The sequence below is a fragment of the Dioscorea cayenensis genome, chromosome 11 (assembly GCF_009730915.1).
Source record: "Dioscorea cayenensis subsp. rotundata cultivar TDr96_F1 chromosome 11, TDr96_F1_v2_PseudoChromosome.rev07_lg8_w22 25.fasta, whole genome shotgun sequence".
NCBI lineage: Eukaryota > Viridiplantae > Streptophyta > Magnoliopsida > Dioscoreales > Dioscoreaceae > Dioscorea > Dioscorea cayenensis.
Window position 1 is genome coordinate 209,278 of NC_052481.1, and position 17,221 is coordinate 226,498.

At 36.3% G+C, this 17,221-nt stretch overlaps 1 protein-coding gene across 1 annotated transcript; it reads right to left on the minus strand.

Moving 5' to 3' along the window:
* Positions 1-13,273: 13,273 nt before the first annotated feature.
* On the minus strand, positions 13,274-14,759 carry LOC120271894 (protein EXORDIUM-like 3). The gene is given in 5 exon segments (XM_039278578.1): positions 13,274-13,974; positions 14,066-14,202; positions 14,205-14,373; positions 14,375-14,455; positions 14,457-14,759. Coding segments are annotated over 5 exon segments (1,059 nt in total). The 5' UTR covers positions 14,667-14,759; the 3' UTR covers positions 13,274-13,512.
* Between the last annotated feature and the right edge of the window lie 2,462 nt (positions 14,760-17,221).

Consider the following 17,221-nt stretch of genomic DNA (forward strand, 5'->3'; position numbering starts at 1 on the left):
CACCTATACCCAAACCCCATGTCACCGTTAATAGTAGTAAGTATGTGAATTGAAAAATCATAGTAGTAACGGATCTGGTATGTGAACTGAAAAATCGTAATAAATGATTTTTATAATAATATTAACACCTAATAAAAGTCTTTTATAATAATATTCACATCTATGATATAAATCATGACATAATAGTTATTAATTTTTAACTAATTTCAGATATCTTCCAAAATCCTCGTTGAGCTTTCAATATAATGTTTATTTAATTGATAAAATTAAAAAAAAAAAATCTGTATTTTAAAAATATTTAAAAGATAATAATCTCACAAATTAAATCACTAAAATGTTATAAAAATTTGAGAAAATACTTATTAATAGATAAACTTCTTTTATAAATAATTTGTGAATGGATATAAATATACTTTAATATATTATAAGATAAAAGAACTTACTTTAATAATTTGAAAAGTTATTAAATTTGAAATAATAATAATGATAGATATACTATGAGATAACTTAACTATCTCCATATTTTAAAAAGTTAATTTTAAAATAAAATCTTAGATCAACATTCGCAAAATCAACTTTAATAATTATTACATTATAAGCAGATATAATATATTACTATCCGAAATTGAAGAAATGTTATAAAAGAAAATTTGTAAATAAATTAATTTTAATATATATAATGAGATAAGATAGCTTATATATTAAATAACTTTAGTAGATTATATAAAAGCTACAAATAAATAATTTATACAAATTTTTTTTTATAAATAATTAATGTTAAAACATGTAATAACATATTATAAAAAAAAAACCTCCATCCCAACCTGAAAGCATGGAATCTCTGCCATTTTTCCCAAGTTATTTTAAAAATGTTAATCTCAATTCATTGGTGAAAAACTTTTAACTTTCTATTTATGGAAAAAAAATTGTTTTTTAAAATAAAATAAGATAAAATAATATATTTATTAACTTTTTAAAAAAAGTACATTATCTTAAAAAGATAAAATTGTTGAGAATACCCAAACCTGGCGGGACAATCAGTGAAAAACTGAAATTTAGAGAGATTTTTTTAAGGCATTTCCAGTATAAATTTATATCTCAATGAGAAACTTACCTGACTGACTGATGAACTAAAACTGATAGATGAACTTTATTACACTGTTATTTCAGTTATTTCAGAACAAGTGTGGGCTTTCAAAAAGTACCCTTGGATTAACATTTCCAACCTCTACACTCACATCACCCTGGATCAGATTTACCATAAATCAGACGAGATCCTCAAGAACATCCAGTAGTCATTGGGTTATACCCCATCTGTTTGAGATGATCATACATCACATCATCACATGCACTTCAAAAATACAATATGTGTGTGGTCTATGTGATGCATAAACAACATAAAGGTAGCCCCTCGCATCACAAAAGAACCTTAAATCTTTCAAAAAGTGTTGGTTGCAAATTTGGCGCCATGATATCAAACGAATAACTAGTACAACAACAATATCTATGGCTTGACCGAAATTGAGAAAGCATACCGTGTTTAATAGCTCATGGTTTCCTCCCCTACACAATACTGCTCCGAAGACAAATGTCTTCCATCTATTATCCTTCCCCATCCGTAGATAGTTTACCTTATTATCATTTTTAACATGCGGGGCTGGATGCAAGAGAAGAACCTGACCATAAAGTCTAACAACATGACCAAGGAATAGGTTTAGGAGAATTATCCTTTGCCTTTGACAATGACCTCTACCTCCGATCCCACGAAAGTTGACTATCTTTGATATAAATATCCATCCAAAAGCATAGCCACAATAAAAAGATTGATTAAGATCACAAAAACAACCTAGTGGGATAATGTGTTTGCGAATGGGTACGGCTAAACTAGTTGAGGACAAGTATAATTTGGCAAAGAGCAAGGCACTCTCGCCACCAGTTAATAGAGCTCCACTGTCATCACTTCAACAGGCTGACTGACTGACTAACCGACAGACTGATGAAGGACGGACTGATGAACTGCATTCCACGGTTATTCTAGAACAATTGTAGCCTTTCAAAAAGTCTACGTTGGATTAACATTTTCAACCTTTGCACTCACATCACCCTAGATCAGATGTACCATCAAATCGGGCGAGATCCTTAAGATCATCCATGTAGTCGTAGGGTTCATATTCCATATGTTTGAGATTATCATACATTACATACACTTCAAAAATACAATATGTGTGTGGTGTATGTGAAGCACAAACAACATTAAGGTAACCACTCGCATCATAGAATAACCTCAAATCTTTCAAAAGTGTTGGCTATAAATTTTCCGTCATGACATTAAATGAGTAACCAGAAAAGCGATAATATGTATGGTTTAAACGAAACTGAAAAAGCGTGCTCAATAGCATAGAAGTACCCATCAAATACTATTAGGTCATAAGGGTGGCTTCCTCCCCCCACATAAAAGGGCTCCTCTGAAGACAAATGTCTTCCATCTATTATCCTTCCCCATCCGTAGATAGTTTACCTTATTATCATTTTTAACATGCGGGGCTGGATGCAAGAGAAGAACCTGACCATAAAGTCTAACAACATGACCAAGGAATAGGTTTAGGAGAATTATCCTTTGCCTTTGACAATGACCTCTACCTCCGGTCCCACGAAAGTTGACTATCTTTGATATAAATATCCATCCAAAAGCATAGCCACAATAAAAAGATTGATTAAGATCACAAAAAAACAACCTAGTGGGATAATGTGTTTGCGAATGGGATGCACGGCTAAACTAGTTGAGGACAAGTATAATTTGGCAAAAGAGCAAGGCACTCTCGCCACCAGTTAATAGAGCTCCACTGTCATCACTTCAACAGGCTGACTGACTGACTAACCGACAGACTGATGAAGGACGGACTGATGAACTGCATTCCACGGTTATTCTAGAACAATTGTAGCCTTTCAAAAAGTCTACGTTGGATTAACATTTTCAACCTTTGCACTCACATCACCCTAGATCAGATGTACCATCAAATCGGGCGAGATCCTTAAGATCATCCATGTAGTCGTAGGGTTCATATTCCATATGTTTGAGATTATCATACATTACATACACTTCAAAAAAATACAATATGTGTGTGGTGTATGTGAAGCACAAACAACATTAAGGTAACCACTCGCATCATAGAATAACCTCAAATCTTTCAAAAGTGTTGGCTATAAATTTTCCGTCATGACATTAAATGAGTAACCAGAAAAGCGATAATATGTATGGTTTAAACGAAACTGAAAAAGCGTGCTCAATAGCATAGAAGTACCCATCAAATACTATTAGGTCATAAGGGTGGCTTCCTCCCCCCACATAAAAGGGCTCCTCTGAAGACAAATGTCTTCCATCTATTATCCTTCCCCATCCGTAGATAGTTTACCTTATTATCATTTTTAACATGCGGGGCTGGATGCAAGAGAAGAACCTGACCATAAAGTCTAACAACATGACCAAGGAATAGGTTTAGGAGAATTATCCTTTGCCTTTGACAATGACCTCTACCTCCGGTCCCACGAAAGTTGACTATCTTTGATATAAATATCCATCCAAAAGCATAGCCACAATAAAAAGATTGATTAAGATCACAAAAACAACCTAGTGGGATAATGTGTTTGCGAATGGGTACGGCTAAACTAGTTGAGGACAAGTATAATTTGGCAAAGAGCAAGGCACTCTCGCCACCAGTTAATAGAGCTCCACTGTCATCACTCAACAGTCGATCGATCGACTCAACCGACTGCATCGATGAAGGACGGACTGATGAACTGCATTCCACGGTTATTCTAGAACAATTGTAGCCTTTCAAAAAGTCTACGTTGGATTAACATTTTTCAACCTTTGCACTCACATCACCCCTAGATCGATGTACCATCAAATCGGGCGAGATCCTTAAGATCATCCATGTAGTCGTAGGGTTCATATTCCATATGTTTGAGATTATCATACATTACATACACTTCAAAAATACAATATGTGTGTGGTGTATGTGAAGCACAAACAACATTAAGGTAACCACTGCGATCATAGAATAACCTCAAATCTTTCAAAAAGTGTTGGCTATAAATTTTTCCATCATGACATTAAATGAGTAACCAGAAAAGCGATAATATGTATGGTTTAAACGAAACTGAAAAAGCGTGCTCAATAGCATAGAAGTACCCATCAAATACTATTAGGTCATAAGGGTGGCTTCCTCCCCCCACATAAAAGGGCTCCTCTGAAGACAAATGTCTTCCATCTATTATCCTTCCCCATCCGTAGATAGTTTACCTTATTATCATTTTTAACATGCGGGGCTGGATGCAAGAGAAGAACCTGACCATAAAGTCTAACAACATGACCAAGGAATAGGTTTAGGAGAATTATCCTTTGCCTTTGACAATGACCTCTACCTCCGGTCCCACGAAAGTTGACTATCTTTGATATAAATATCCATCCAAAAGCATAGCCACAATAAAAAGATTGATTAAGATCACAAAAACAACCTAGTGGGATAATGTGTTTGCGAATGGGTACGGCTAAACTAGTTGAGGACAAGTATAATTTGGCAAAGAGCAAGGCACTCTCGCCACCAGTTAATAGAGCTCCACTGTCATCACTTCAACAGGCTGACTGACTGACTAACCGACAGACTGATGAAGGACGGACTGATGAACTGCATTCCACGGTTATTCTAGAACAATTGTAGCCTTTCAAAAAGTCTACGTTGGATTAACATTTTCAACCTTTGCACTCACATCACCCTAGATCAGATGTACCATCAAATCGGGCGAGATCCTTAAGATCATCCATGTAGTCGTAGGGTTCATATTCCATATGTTTGAGATTATCATACATTACATACACTTCAAAAATACAATATGTGTGTGGTGTATGTGAAGCACAAACAACATTAAGGTAACCACTCGCATCATAGAATAACCTCAAATCTTTCAAAAGTGTTGGCTATAAATTTTCCGTCATGACATTAAATGAGTAACCAGAAAAGCGATAATATGTATGGTTTAAACGAAACTGAAAAAAGCGTGCTCAATAGCATAGAAGTACCCATCAAATACTATTAGGTCATAAGGGTGGCTTCCTCCCCACATAAAAAGGGCTCCTCCGAAGACAAATGTCTTCCATCTATTATCCTTCCCCATCCGTAGATAGTTTACCTTATTATCATTTTTTTAACATGCGAGATCGGATGCAAGAGAAGAACCCCGACCATAAAGTCTAACAACATGACCAAGGAATAGGTTTAGGAGAATTATCCTTTGCCTTCGACAATGACCCTCTACCTCCCGGTCCCACGTAAAGTTGACTATCTTTGATATAAATATCCATCCAAAAAGCATAGCCACAATAAAAAGATTGATTAAGATCACAAAAACAACCTAGTGGGATAATGTGTTTCGCGAATGGGTACGGCTAAACTAGTCGAGGACAAGTATAATTTGGCAAAAGAGCAAGGCACTCTCGCCACCGGCTCATAGAGCTCCACCGTCATCACTTCAACAGTCGATCGATCGACTCAACCGATGGATCGATGAAGGACGGATCGATGAACCGCATTCCACGTGCTATTCTAGAACAATTGCAGCCTTTCAAAAAGTCTACGCTGGATTAACATTTTCAACCTCTGACTCACATCACCCTAGATCAGATGTACCATCAAATCGGGCGAGATCCTTAAGATCATCCATGTAGTCGTAGGGTTCATATTCCATATGTTTGAGATTATCATACATTACATACACTTCAAAAAAATACAATATGTGTGTGGTGTATGTGAAGCACAAACAACATTAAGGTAACCACTCGCGATCATAGAATAACCTCAAATCTTTCAAAAGTGTTGTTATAAATTTTCCGTCATGACATTAAATGAGTAAACTGTAAAAGCGTATAATATGTATGGTTTAAACGAAACTGAAAAAGCGTGCTCAATAGCATAGAAGTACCCATCAAATACTATTAGGTCATAAGGGTGGCTTCCTCCCCCCACATAAAAGGGCTCCTCTGAAGACAAATGTCTTCCATCTATTATCCTTCCCCATCCGTAGATAGTTTACCTTATTATCATTTTTAACATGCGGGGCTGGATGCAAGAGAAGAACCTGACCATAAAGTCTAACAACATGACCAAGGAATAGGTTTAGGAGAATTATCCTTTGCCTTTGACAATGACCTCTACCTCCGGTCCCACGAAAGTTGACTATCTTTGATATAAATATCCATCCAAAAGCATAGCCACAATAAAAAGATTGATTAAGATCACAAAAACAACCTAGTGGGATAATGTGTTTGCGAATGGGTACGGCTAAACTAGTTGAGGACAAGTATAATTTGGCAAAGAGCAAGGCACTCGCCACCGCTAATAGAGCTCCACCGTCATCACTCAACAGTCGATCGATCGACTAACCCACGAGATCGATGAAGGACTGGATCGATGAACCGCATTCCACGGTTATTCTAGAACAATTGTAGCCTTTCGAAAAAGTCTACGTTGGATTAACATTTTCAACCTTTGCACTCACATCACCCCTAGATCGGATGTACCATCAAATCAAAGCGAGATCCTTAAGATCATCCATGTAGTCGTAGGGGTTCATATTCCATATGTTTGAGATTATCATACATTACATACACTTCAAAAATACATATATGTGTGTGGTGTATGTGAAGCACAAACAACATTAAGGTAACCACTCGCATCATAGAATAACCTCAAATCTTTCAAAAAGTGTTGGCTATAAATTTTCCGTCATGACATTAAATGAGTAACCGTAAAAAGCGATAATATGTATGGTTTAAACGAACCGAAAAAGCGTGCTCAATAGCATAGAAGTACCCATCAAATACTATTAGGTCATAAGGGTGGCTTCCTCCCCCCACATAAAAGGGCTCCTCTCGAAGACAAATGTCTTCCATCTATTATCCTTCCCCATCCGTAGATAGTTTACCTTATTATCATTTTTTAACATGCGAGTGGATGCAAGAGAAGAACCTCGACCATAAAAGTCTAACAACATGACCAAGGAATAGGTTTAGGAGAATTATCCTTTGCCTTTGACAATGACCTCTACCTCCGGTCCCACGAAAGTTGACTATCTTTGATATAAATATCCATCCAAAAAGCATAGCCACAATAAAAAGATTGATTAAGATCACAAAAACAACCTAGTGGGATAATGTGTTTTGCGAATGGGAGTGCGGCTAAACTAGTTGAGGACAAGTATAATTTGGCAAAAGAGCAAGGCACCTCGCCACCGCTAATAGAGCTCCACCGTCATCACTTCAACAGTCGATCGATCGACTAAACCGGCATGATCGATGAAGGGACGGATCGATGAACCGCATTCCACTCAGTTATTCTAGAACAATTGTAGCCTTTCAAAAAGTCTACGCTGGATTAACATTTTTCAACCTTTGCACTCACATCACCCTAGATCGGATGTACCATCAAATCAGGGCGAGATCCTTAAGATCATCCATGTAGTCGTAGGGTTCATATTCCATATGTTTGAGATTATCATACATTACATACACTTCAAAAAAATACAATATGTGTGTGGTGTATGTGAAGCACAAACAACATTAAGGTAACCACTCGCATCATAGAATAACCTCAAATCTTTCAAAAAGTGTTGGCTATAAATTTTTCCGTCATGACATTAAATGAGTAAACCGTAAAAGCGATAATATGTATGGTTTAAAGGAAACTGAAAAAGCGTGCTCAATAGCATAGAAGTACCCATCAAATACTATTAGGTCATAAGGGTGGCTTCCTCCCCCCACATAAAAGGGCTCCTATGAAGACAAATGTCTTCCATCAATTATCCTTCCCCATCCGTAGGTAGTTTACCTCATTAGACACCGATCATTTTTGACAATGTAATACAACACCAGGAAAAACATCAACATGTGGGGCTAGATGCGAGAGAAGAACCTGATTACCTGATCCTTGTTCAATAGATGAAGTCTGACAACATGGCCAAGAAATAGGTTCAGGAGAATTATCCTTTGCCTTTAACAATGACCCCTACCTCCAGTTCCTACAGACTGACGAAGTCATCGGATTGATGAACCATATTCCAGTGCTTCCAAACATTACCCAAGTGAACTTCAAACCTTATCTTCAAACCGTATTTCACTAATGGAATTATTAGATCCAGTCAAAGCCTATATTCCTCTATGATCCTTTTCATCAAAAAGAAAGATGGATCATGGAGTTTTTGCATGGACTTCCTTGCTCTCAACACAGTTACCATCAAGGACAGATTTCTAATCCCAACTATTGATGAGCTTCTTAATGAACGTTTTTGGTAATACCATTCAGATTGTCGAACAGGCCTTCCACTTTTCGTGCCCTAATGACTCAATCTTCAAACCGATCTTGTGCAACTTTGTTCTCACATTTTTTGATGATATTTTGATATATGGTCCCTCATGGGAGATACACTTGGAGGGTCACCGGACAGTTTTTTCTATTATCTGTTCCCACAGTCTGGTAGTGAAGATGACAAAGTGCAAGTTTGGGCCCACCGAGATTGGCTATCTGGATCTCTTGGCAATTGTTATGATAAGATATACCAAAACTTCACTATTTCATACTAATCTATAGGTCATGAAAACTCTCTCTACCAATATTTAGGATTATGGTGAAATGTGTTGGCATGTATAACAAGTTGCAATACCATAAGAATTATGGTGAAATGTGTTGGCATGTATAACAAGTTGCAATACCATAAGAGGAAGCAGAGTTTTTTGTTTACCATGGCAGCACAATATGATACCAACTCAATTAAGAAGTCCATTCAGATATCACTAATGCTTTGGAGTATTAACTCAATGGTTTTTTTAATCGATTCAAGTATGATAATCTACATAACTAAAATTTGGTTAAACCAATGAATGAGATAGTGTATAAATTAATCTATCAACAAAATACACTAGTTGTTGCGTGTGAGGAAGCACGGAACTAGTGTGGCAATTCGTCGAACACTTGGTGTGCAATATCACAATACCACACAATGAATGGGCAATGCAAGGATAACATACAACCAATCTCACAAAAATAAAATAAAAGACACCAATTTAATGTGGTTCTGCTAACAAGCCTACATCAACGGGAGAACAATGCTTAACTATATAATGAGAAAAATAACAAGAGTACAAGAGTATAATAAATAGGCATAAAGCCACAAGAGAGTTACCAAACTCTAAGAACTAGCCTTACCTCAAAAACAAGGGTTTTACCTTGCTTTAATGAGATCAAGCAAGAACAACAGCTCCCCTCTACACCTTCACTCTTTCCACTCTCCAAATACAAGAGAACTCTCCTTGCTATCTCTCTTTTTTCTCTCATTACACAACACCCAACAAACATAACCCTATAAACAATAGAGCAATCTAGACCGTTGGATTAAAAGAAATCAAGTTTTGGTTTCATCCTAAGGATATCAAGCCAATATTTAACACTAGCAATTGTCAGACAATTGTCAAACATGAGCAAATATGATTGTGATGAAAACCTAGTACAAAACTTGCAGGCCTTTTGCACCTCTGGGCAATGGCGGACCTAGAAATTTAGTTCAGCCCGGGCTTAAATAAAAGTCAATGTTCTCATGTTCGTTATCTTTTAATTTTCCGGCGTTCTTACCTCAGTCCAATCACGACCAGTGGCAGAATCATAACTCATCGGTAGGGGGGTTGAAGTCAACTACTATCATTGTGAGGGATGTTTTGAACAATTTTCAAATTTTATTAAAATTTAAAATTTTAATAATTTTTAAATAAAAAAATTTTCATTACTAAATTTTTTTACATTTGTTATGCCACATTATCAATTTAATTTTTTCTTAATTATTTAAAAAATTATAAAGTTTAGAACAATTTTTTTATAATTATTAAAATTTCCATAATTTTTTGAAAAAAAAATTGTTTTGAATTACTAAAATTATTAAAAATTTAACATTGTAAACTCTTGGATTTGAACCATGGTGGACTCCCATCATCCAACTCCCACAATCCACTCAAGCACATGCACATTACATATTGGCTAAATACAAACAAAATTTTACTAAACATTACTATTCATATAAAAAATCTTAGGTTTAACCTTCATCGGACACGGTTCTTCTGAGGTTTTTCGACTGACCAGCCCGGGTTTTAGCCTGGCTGCCACCCATGTGGGTCTGCCCCTGCCTCTGGGCACATAACCTCCATTGATATAAGTTGTGCCCACAAAGTTCCATTTGAATGTAAAGTTGATCATTTTTCAACCAAGAAGTGTAATATCCAACTATGTTTTCATGAGACCCTACAAATGGAAATTTTAATTCTTAGTTGTAGGAATACGAAAGAAAAGAGATAGAAATGACAGTAGAAAATTACAAGCACTTAATACTGCTAAAGCGTGAACATCCATTAATTAATGCATGCATCCTGAGAAGATAGGTGACATTTAAATGGATATGTTACAATTGGATACAAGCAATAAAGGAATTACCTTTCCATGTCACTGCAAAAGGGTTGTGTGTTCTGCTTTACAGCATTCAAGCAGCCATCTATTCTCTTTAAAACTTAATTTGAAGACTAAACTGAAAGTTTCCTAATCCAAGTTGCTGTGAAAAAAAAAAGTAAATTTTTTTTTTATCATAAACAATAACACCATGTGGCCAATGGTCTGTGACTTGAATGATGATATTTCAATTTCATGGAAATCAGCATGATACTGCGAAAGTCCACCTCCACCGATTGTCGGAGAAAAACCTGCTGCATCGTATTTCTTTACTTAACAATGACAAGTAAATGATGAATGTCAAACATCCTACTTAGCTAGCCCTGCGAGTTTGATATTTTCAAGAAAAACCAATGGAAAATTCTGTCAAAAATAAAACTTGTATAATAATACATCAGGATATGAAGTAATATTGAATAACTTATATGAGTTTCTTGTAGAATGGTGTGACCTAGTTAATTCTACATTTCAGCAAATAACCTAAAAATACATGGCTATGGAACCTTACTTTCTATTGGCATGTAAACCTCACGTACCCACATTTAGGATTTCATTTACGAAAAAAGATATATATATATATATAATTTGGCATGATGTGGGATGGGTTAGTGCATCATTGAAGCTGGGTTTTTAACATATAATCTCACTGTAAAATACTTGGTCTGAGAATAAGATACCACAAATGTGTTGGTTAACAACTGCTCCATATATATTTTTGTTATGTACATGGACACGTGCAATCTGTAGGATTTTCCATGTACTAGATATACTACCCATAGACTTCTGGTTATAAATTTATAATTCTAAATTATTAATAAATTTAATAATTGTGTCCATTGAAAAACAAAAGCTAGAAAGAGTGTTATCAAAGTCATTCAAAGCTTTTATGCATACTTTCTATTCATGCCAACACCGGCAAAAACTTTCAGAAAGGTCCCTAACCTTCTCTTGGCCATTGTTTCCATTTGACCTTTGAATTTCATTCATGATTTGGCTTGTGTTTTGCCAATTCTGATTTGTGTTTAGAGCTTGAATTTTGTAACCAACCAATGTTTCCTTGGTAGTGTAAGATAACTCAAAGATTTCACCTTGAATTTTGTAACCAACCAATGTTTCATTGGGTAGTGTAAGAGAACTCGAAGATTTCACTTATGATCGATGTTCAGTAAGTCAAAGACATCCCCTGTTAACCACGTCCGTGGTATACTAAAGGAAAAATTCTTAGCTAAACATTTAAATTTTGCAATAACACGAGAAGCTTCTTATAATACTTCCACTTAATTATGAACTTAAAGAGGGCAGTGCAACAAAAAGATTATATATGACATAGATTTGTTATTTGCAAATAAATGAAATCTTTTACTTGCCATTTTGATCTTCTGTCTCCAAAAAGATCAAGATGATCATTTGCTAAATTAACTTTCAGACAACAGCGCAAAGCACCGGCAGATTGAAAAACATAGTTTGGCTTTTTTTGTTTTTCATATCTGGATGAATTGGCTTCTTCATTTGTATCTGAACCAAGAACAACATTCTAAAGTTCCATAGTCTGTTGTGGACATAATTAATATTCTGAAGTTCTCTGCCAGGAAAAAACAAACACATTAAGATATTGCAACTTGTTTTTAGATATTTTAAGTAAAACAACAAAACAAATTAAGATATTAATGTTCCCACAGAAAACACTTCAAAACTAAATTCAAATTTTACCTTTTCAGTATTATCTTCAATTACTAGATACAATGTGATTCAGTCCTGATCAAGATGGGGTGAAGGTGGAATGAAAGCAGAGCTACAAGCCTACAAGATTGAATTTGGAGATCTACAATTAAATATAACAAAGGAAATGACACAATTAAAATGATAAGAACAGCATGCTATGCATGAACAACAACAACAACAACAACAACTGGTTCTTTTACTGTTTTACATCCAATACAAACCCACAAGTTCACCCAATCATTTATAAACAAAATATGCATTTATAAACAAAATCGAACAGATGATTAAGCTTATCTTTCCTGTGCCCTTTAGTCTTGATCGATTTCTCAGGCGATAGGTCAAGCCTAATTAATGCTCCTGAATCAACCAAAATGATTAACGTTTGACAGTCATATATATATAAATATATATATAACACAGTAATCAGGGACGTATCTAAATTACGAATCCTCTATGAATAATATTATTTAAATGAATTTTGTGGGTTCCATATGAGAAATATTGTATTCTTTACAATTTTTCATGATTTTGGATTGGTTCAAACTGTCCAACCGACTAGTCAAAACTCTTTAATGTATCCATATCTATCTTCTATCTATCCATGTGTGTGTGCATCCAAACTTGCCATTATACCGCCAGCACCTTCTGGTCCCTAAACCTGAAAGAACTGTACTATCTTTAGGATGGTACCACTCCGAAGAATCACAAGAACCATATCTCCATTGTCACTCATTGGCCTCCACAAAGCTCAACGTCTTCGTGATACAATAAAGCTAAAACATTGGCTATTTATTTAAGAGTCATAAAAGCAAACAGTGTTGGAAACTCTTAATTTGACTCCTTTGCCCCCAATGCTATACTAGCATTATTATCTTCCTCTTTTTATCAGACAAGCTCTTCTTTCTATTCTCTTGATGTTGTTGTTTCCATAGTCCTTCATGACACTGATTACAAGGCTCTGTTATTATCCACCTCTAATTTTAAAAAAATAAAAATAAAAACAAGAAATCTCATAAACAAAAACACTCCATTAAAAATTGAAACACTTCATATGTACAACCATACCAAACACCCCTCAAATACAGATCTCAATCTGCAACTTCATGTTTATTATTATCCTTGCACTACCCTCCCCTCCTTACATAAACCATCATAAAACTCCAAAATTAAAAGAAAAAAAAAACCATTTTCCACTATTTTTCCTAATAATAAAATTATGTAAAAACATATACCTATCACTAATCTCTCTTTAATCCAAAGCATTAGGCCCATAACAATAATTAAGCTCCGGGTGCCAAACCCACTGCACCAAGAACCTCCTTCCTCCAACTCCATTCAAATTATACGCTGCGCCGTCGCGCTCATCGACGGTGAGTTGCCCGGTGTACGAGCCGCCGCCGCCGGTGCCGTAGATGCCCTCACAGAGATCCGCAATCTCCGTCGGAAAACAAGGGTCCGCCCCGGCGTACCAAGCGTTGACGAGTGGATTCGATGCCAACTCCGCCACCTCGTGCGCGATAACGCTCACCATCGCATCCACTCCCACCTCCCCGTTCGGTGGCGCTCCGGCACGTGGTCCGCCGTAGCCTTCCGGCACAGCAAATGGCCACGAGCACACGCCGGGGCATTGCCGCTCTGCGTTCCCAACCCACGCGTAGGGTAGCGTGTATCCCACGATCGATGGGAATGTGAAGTAGTGGAATCCGCAAACCTGGTGAAAAAAAATTAGGGTTTCAAAATTCAAAATCGTTTTTCATGGAGGAGAATTTGAAATTGAAATTTAGGGGAAAAAATTTGGAAACCTGGCCACAAAAATCCTCGACGGCGACTTCGGCGGAAGTGAGGAGGAGATAAAGCCCTCCCCTAGGGTTCACCGGCAACGGCCGAGTTTTCGCCGTGACGGCGGACCGAATGACGTGTTGAATGGAGAGGCGGGTAGAGATCGGCCATGGGAGTAATGGCGATCGTTCTTCTCGGCGCCGAGCCGGACAGTGCGGCTCACATTGTCTCCGGTCTGGTCCGTGTACATTGCCACCGTGCGCCACCATCCCTCCACTGATGGCCAACGCACCGTCGTGTCGCCGACGGGCGAGATGGATCTTAGAAAGGCCCCTGATGATCCGCTTCTGCGCCGGAGTCCACTGGCCGTACCAGATTGGGTGGACGGTGATGTTCGCCGTCAGCACTGGCCCCCATGTGGTACCTCAGCTGCACGAACTCCGATGACCCCTCGTACTTCTTCGATTCGCCCAAACTCGAGCTAGAGTTTGAGCCGAGGTGCGGCCATGGCCGCCAAGCTTTGGCCGGAGTGACCATAGATAGATAACAGAGGATTAGAAGGAGGAGAAGCGACGGTGAGGTCACTGGCAACGCCGGGCAGACGCCGGCACTAGCTCCGGCCATGCTTGGACGGTGACGAAGATGAGACTTCGTTCGAGAAGGTATATAAAGAAAGAGAGAGTGAAGAGGTGAAGGTTTTGGGTTTCGGGGCCGAGAATTTTCTCCATTTTTTCAAAATAATAATTATTTTTTAAAAAAAATTTGAAGATAAGCAGCGCGTCATTGAATGTTATCGAGATTAGGAATATCCTGTCTGGTGAAAAATGGACGGTGGATAGTGATCTTGCATTGTGTTTGGTGTTTGATCTTTTGTATTGAGAATGAGATGAGTGTGGGTAATGGAAGACAGGCAGGCTACTTAATGTCCAGCTGTCAACTGGGCCCACCTTCTGTAGCATCCAAAAGGGCCCTGTGTTGTCCCGTTTCGGCTTTTGCTTTTGGTACCATTTTGATCAGAAAACAGTAAATATTATTATTATTATTATTATTTTCTTGTCTTTAAATGATATTTTGTTTGAACTAAACATTTTTAATAAATTGAAAATGGAAATAATTAAGTATTTGAAAAAAAATATTTTTGAATTTTTTTTTTTGAAAAATACTAGCCTTGGTACTAAGCCCGATCCCACAGGCCCGTCAAGTGAAACAGTGATTTAATTCCGTCCGACTGGTTTAGGGATCGACACGTGTGACATAGGAGTGGGTCCCGCATCGTGTATTGTTGATGCTGACGGGGGGCAGGGGCAGGGAGGGCGGCAAGGGAATGTACCAAAGTGGGGGGCATCAATTGATTCGGGTGGTGGGCCCTACGTTCGGGACGAGATCTACGGACGATATTACGGCGTTGGCATTGAAGATGATGGATCGGACGGTCCTCATCTGTTAGGACGGCAGGGTTTCGCTGTTAAGAACCCGCCCGAGGGCTCTGTCCCACCTCAGTCATTGTGTTTCTTTGTTCGTTGATGCTTGAAGTTACTTTATTGCCCTTTGTCGTTTGAACTCCGGAAACGACAAAAAGAAACCCTATTGTGTTTTTTACATTTTAACCCTTTAAATTTCAAAACCTCATACATTTTGAGGATGGATTTAGATTATATTCTGTTGTGTGTGAATCACTTTAACCTCTATTTATTTATTTAAACATCATACTATACAATTTTCTTTTTTTGAAAGTTTATTTAATTAATTTAAAAAAACAACTACATAAACAACTACTTCATGAAAAATTTACAGTAGAAACAAACTACTTGTAGATTATCACAATAAAGATGATAATATTAAGGGGTATATCACATTATCCACTAGTAATAAGAATGATTGTTCTAAATTAATATTTTACTTAAGATAATTAATGGCGGTTAAAAAACTATTATAAGGTGGACCATTCATTTTCAATATCACTAGATCAGCTAAAAGGTTAGCTATTTTAATTAAATTTAGTGTGGTTAATTTGACAGGAAACAACAGTAAATGAGTTAATAAAATAAAAAATATACTTGAATATTAGTACAAAAATCATTTTGGTACAGTTGGGAGTTTATGAAAAAGCAATTAAATTTAAATATATTTATTAAGTAAAAACTTACAATTTCTTTTTCAATATCAATCAGTATAATATCCTCAGTTGAAATCATTAATATAAAAATAAAAAATAATAGTCAGCATAATAGTTTGAGAAAGGGAATGTGAGGAGGATTGGGGAACATGGTCCATGGTTTTGGTTTGGGTGGGGCACAGGGGGGACTCAATCACGGTGCAAGTTGACGAGGGGCCCATGGGCCTTGGATCAATGATTCAATCAAAGTGCTTTTGTTCTGGTCTTTCATGGACTGACTTAGGGCCCCACCACCATGCTCTTTTAACCTTTTTCAACAATGTTACTAGCTAGTGTGAATTTTATTCCTTATTTGGTCACATTTTCAAGTGCTTTTTTTCTTTTTTGTTTAAAGCCAATTTTGCCATTCAGATATTTTTTTGTAGGATGAATGAAGTTTAATTTTAGTGTATGAAATAATTTTTTTTTTTGACAAATTGGTGATAAGTACTTTTTAATTTTTTATGCATCTTGTTTGAAAGGTTTAGAACAAGCTTTTTTTATGTTATATTGTTCATTTAATTTAAAAATATGTTATTTATTTTTAAATAAAAAAATCAATTTGAATATTTTTATTTTGGAGTGTAATTTTTAAAAATGTTATTTAAGTGTTAATAAATATGGTGAGCAAGCTACCTCCTGGTATTTACATTAAGAAAGCACTTCAAGTGAATATATTTGAAAAAAAAAAATCTATAAATTTCATTAATTAATTTAATAAATACTATCGAATATTAAACTCTTGGCGTTTGGTAATTAGAGAATATATATATATATATATATATATATATATATCAATTTTAATGGTGTTTTAAATTTATTTTTTAAAAATATTCTTCTTAAAGGTAAATAAATGTGTGTGTAAGATCGTAGTCAATAAAAATGATTTCCTATGTTATAATAAACTTTTCATCTGAACATTTAGATGAACCAAAAATTAATATACATATTGAATTTAATGGGACCATGTGAATTATTTCTCCATTAATTGTAGGCGTTTTATTGATTTTGGCATGACTAAGGC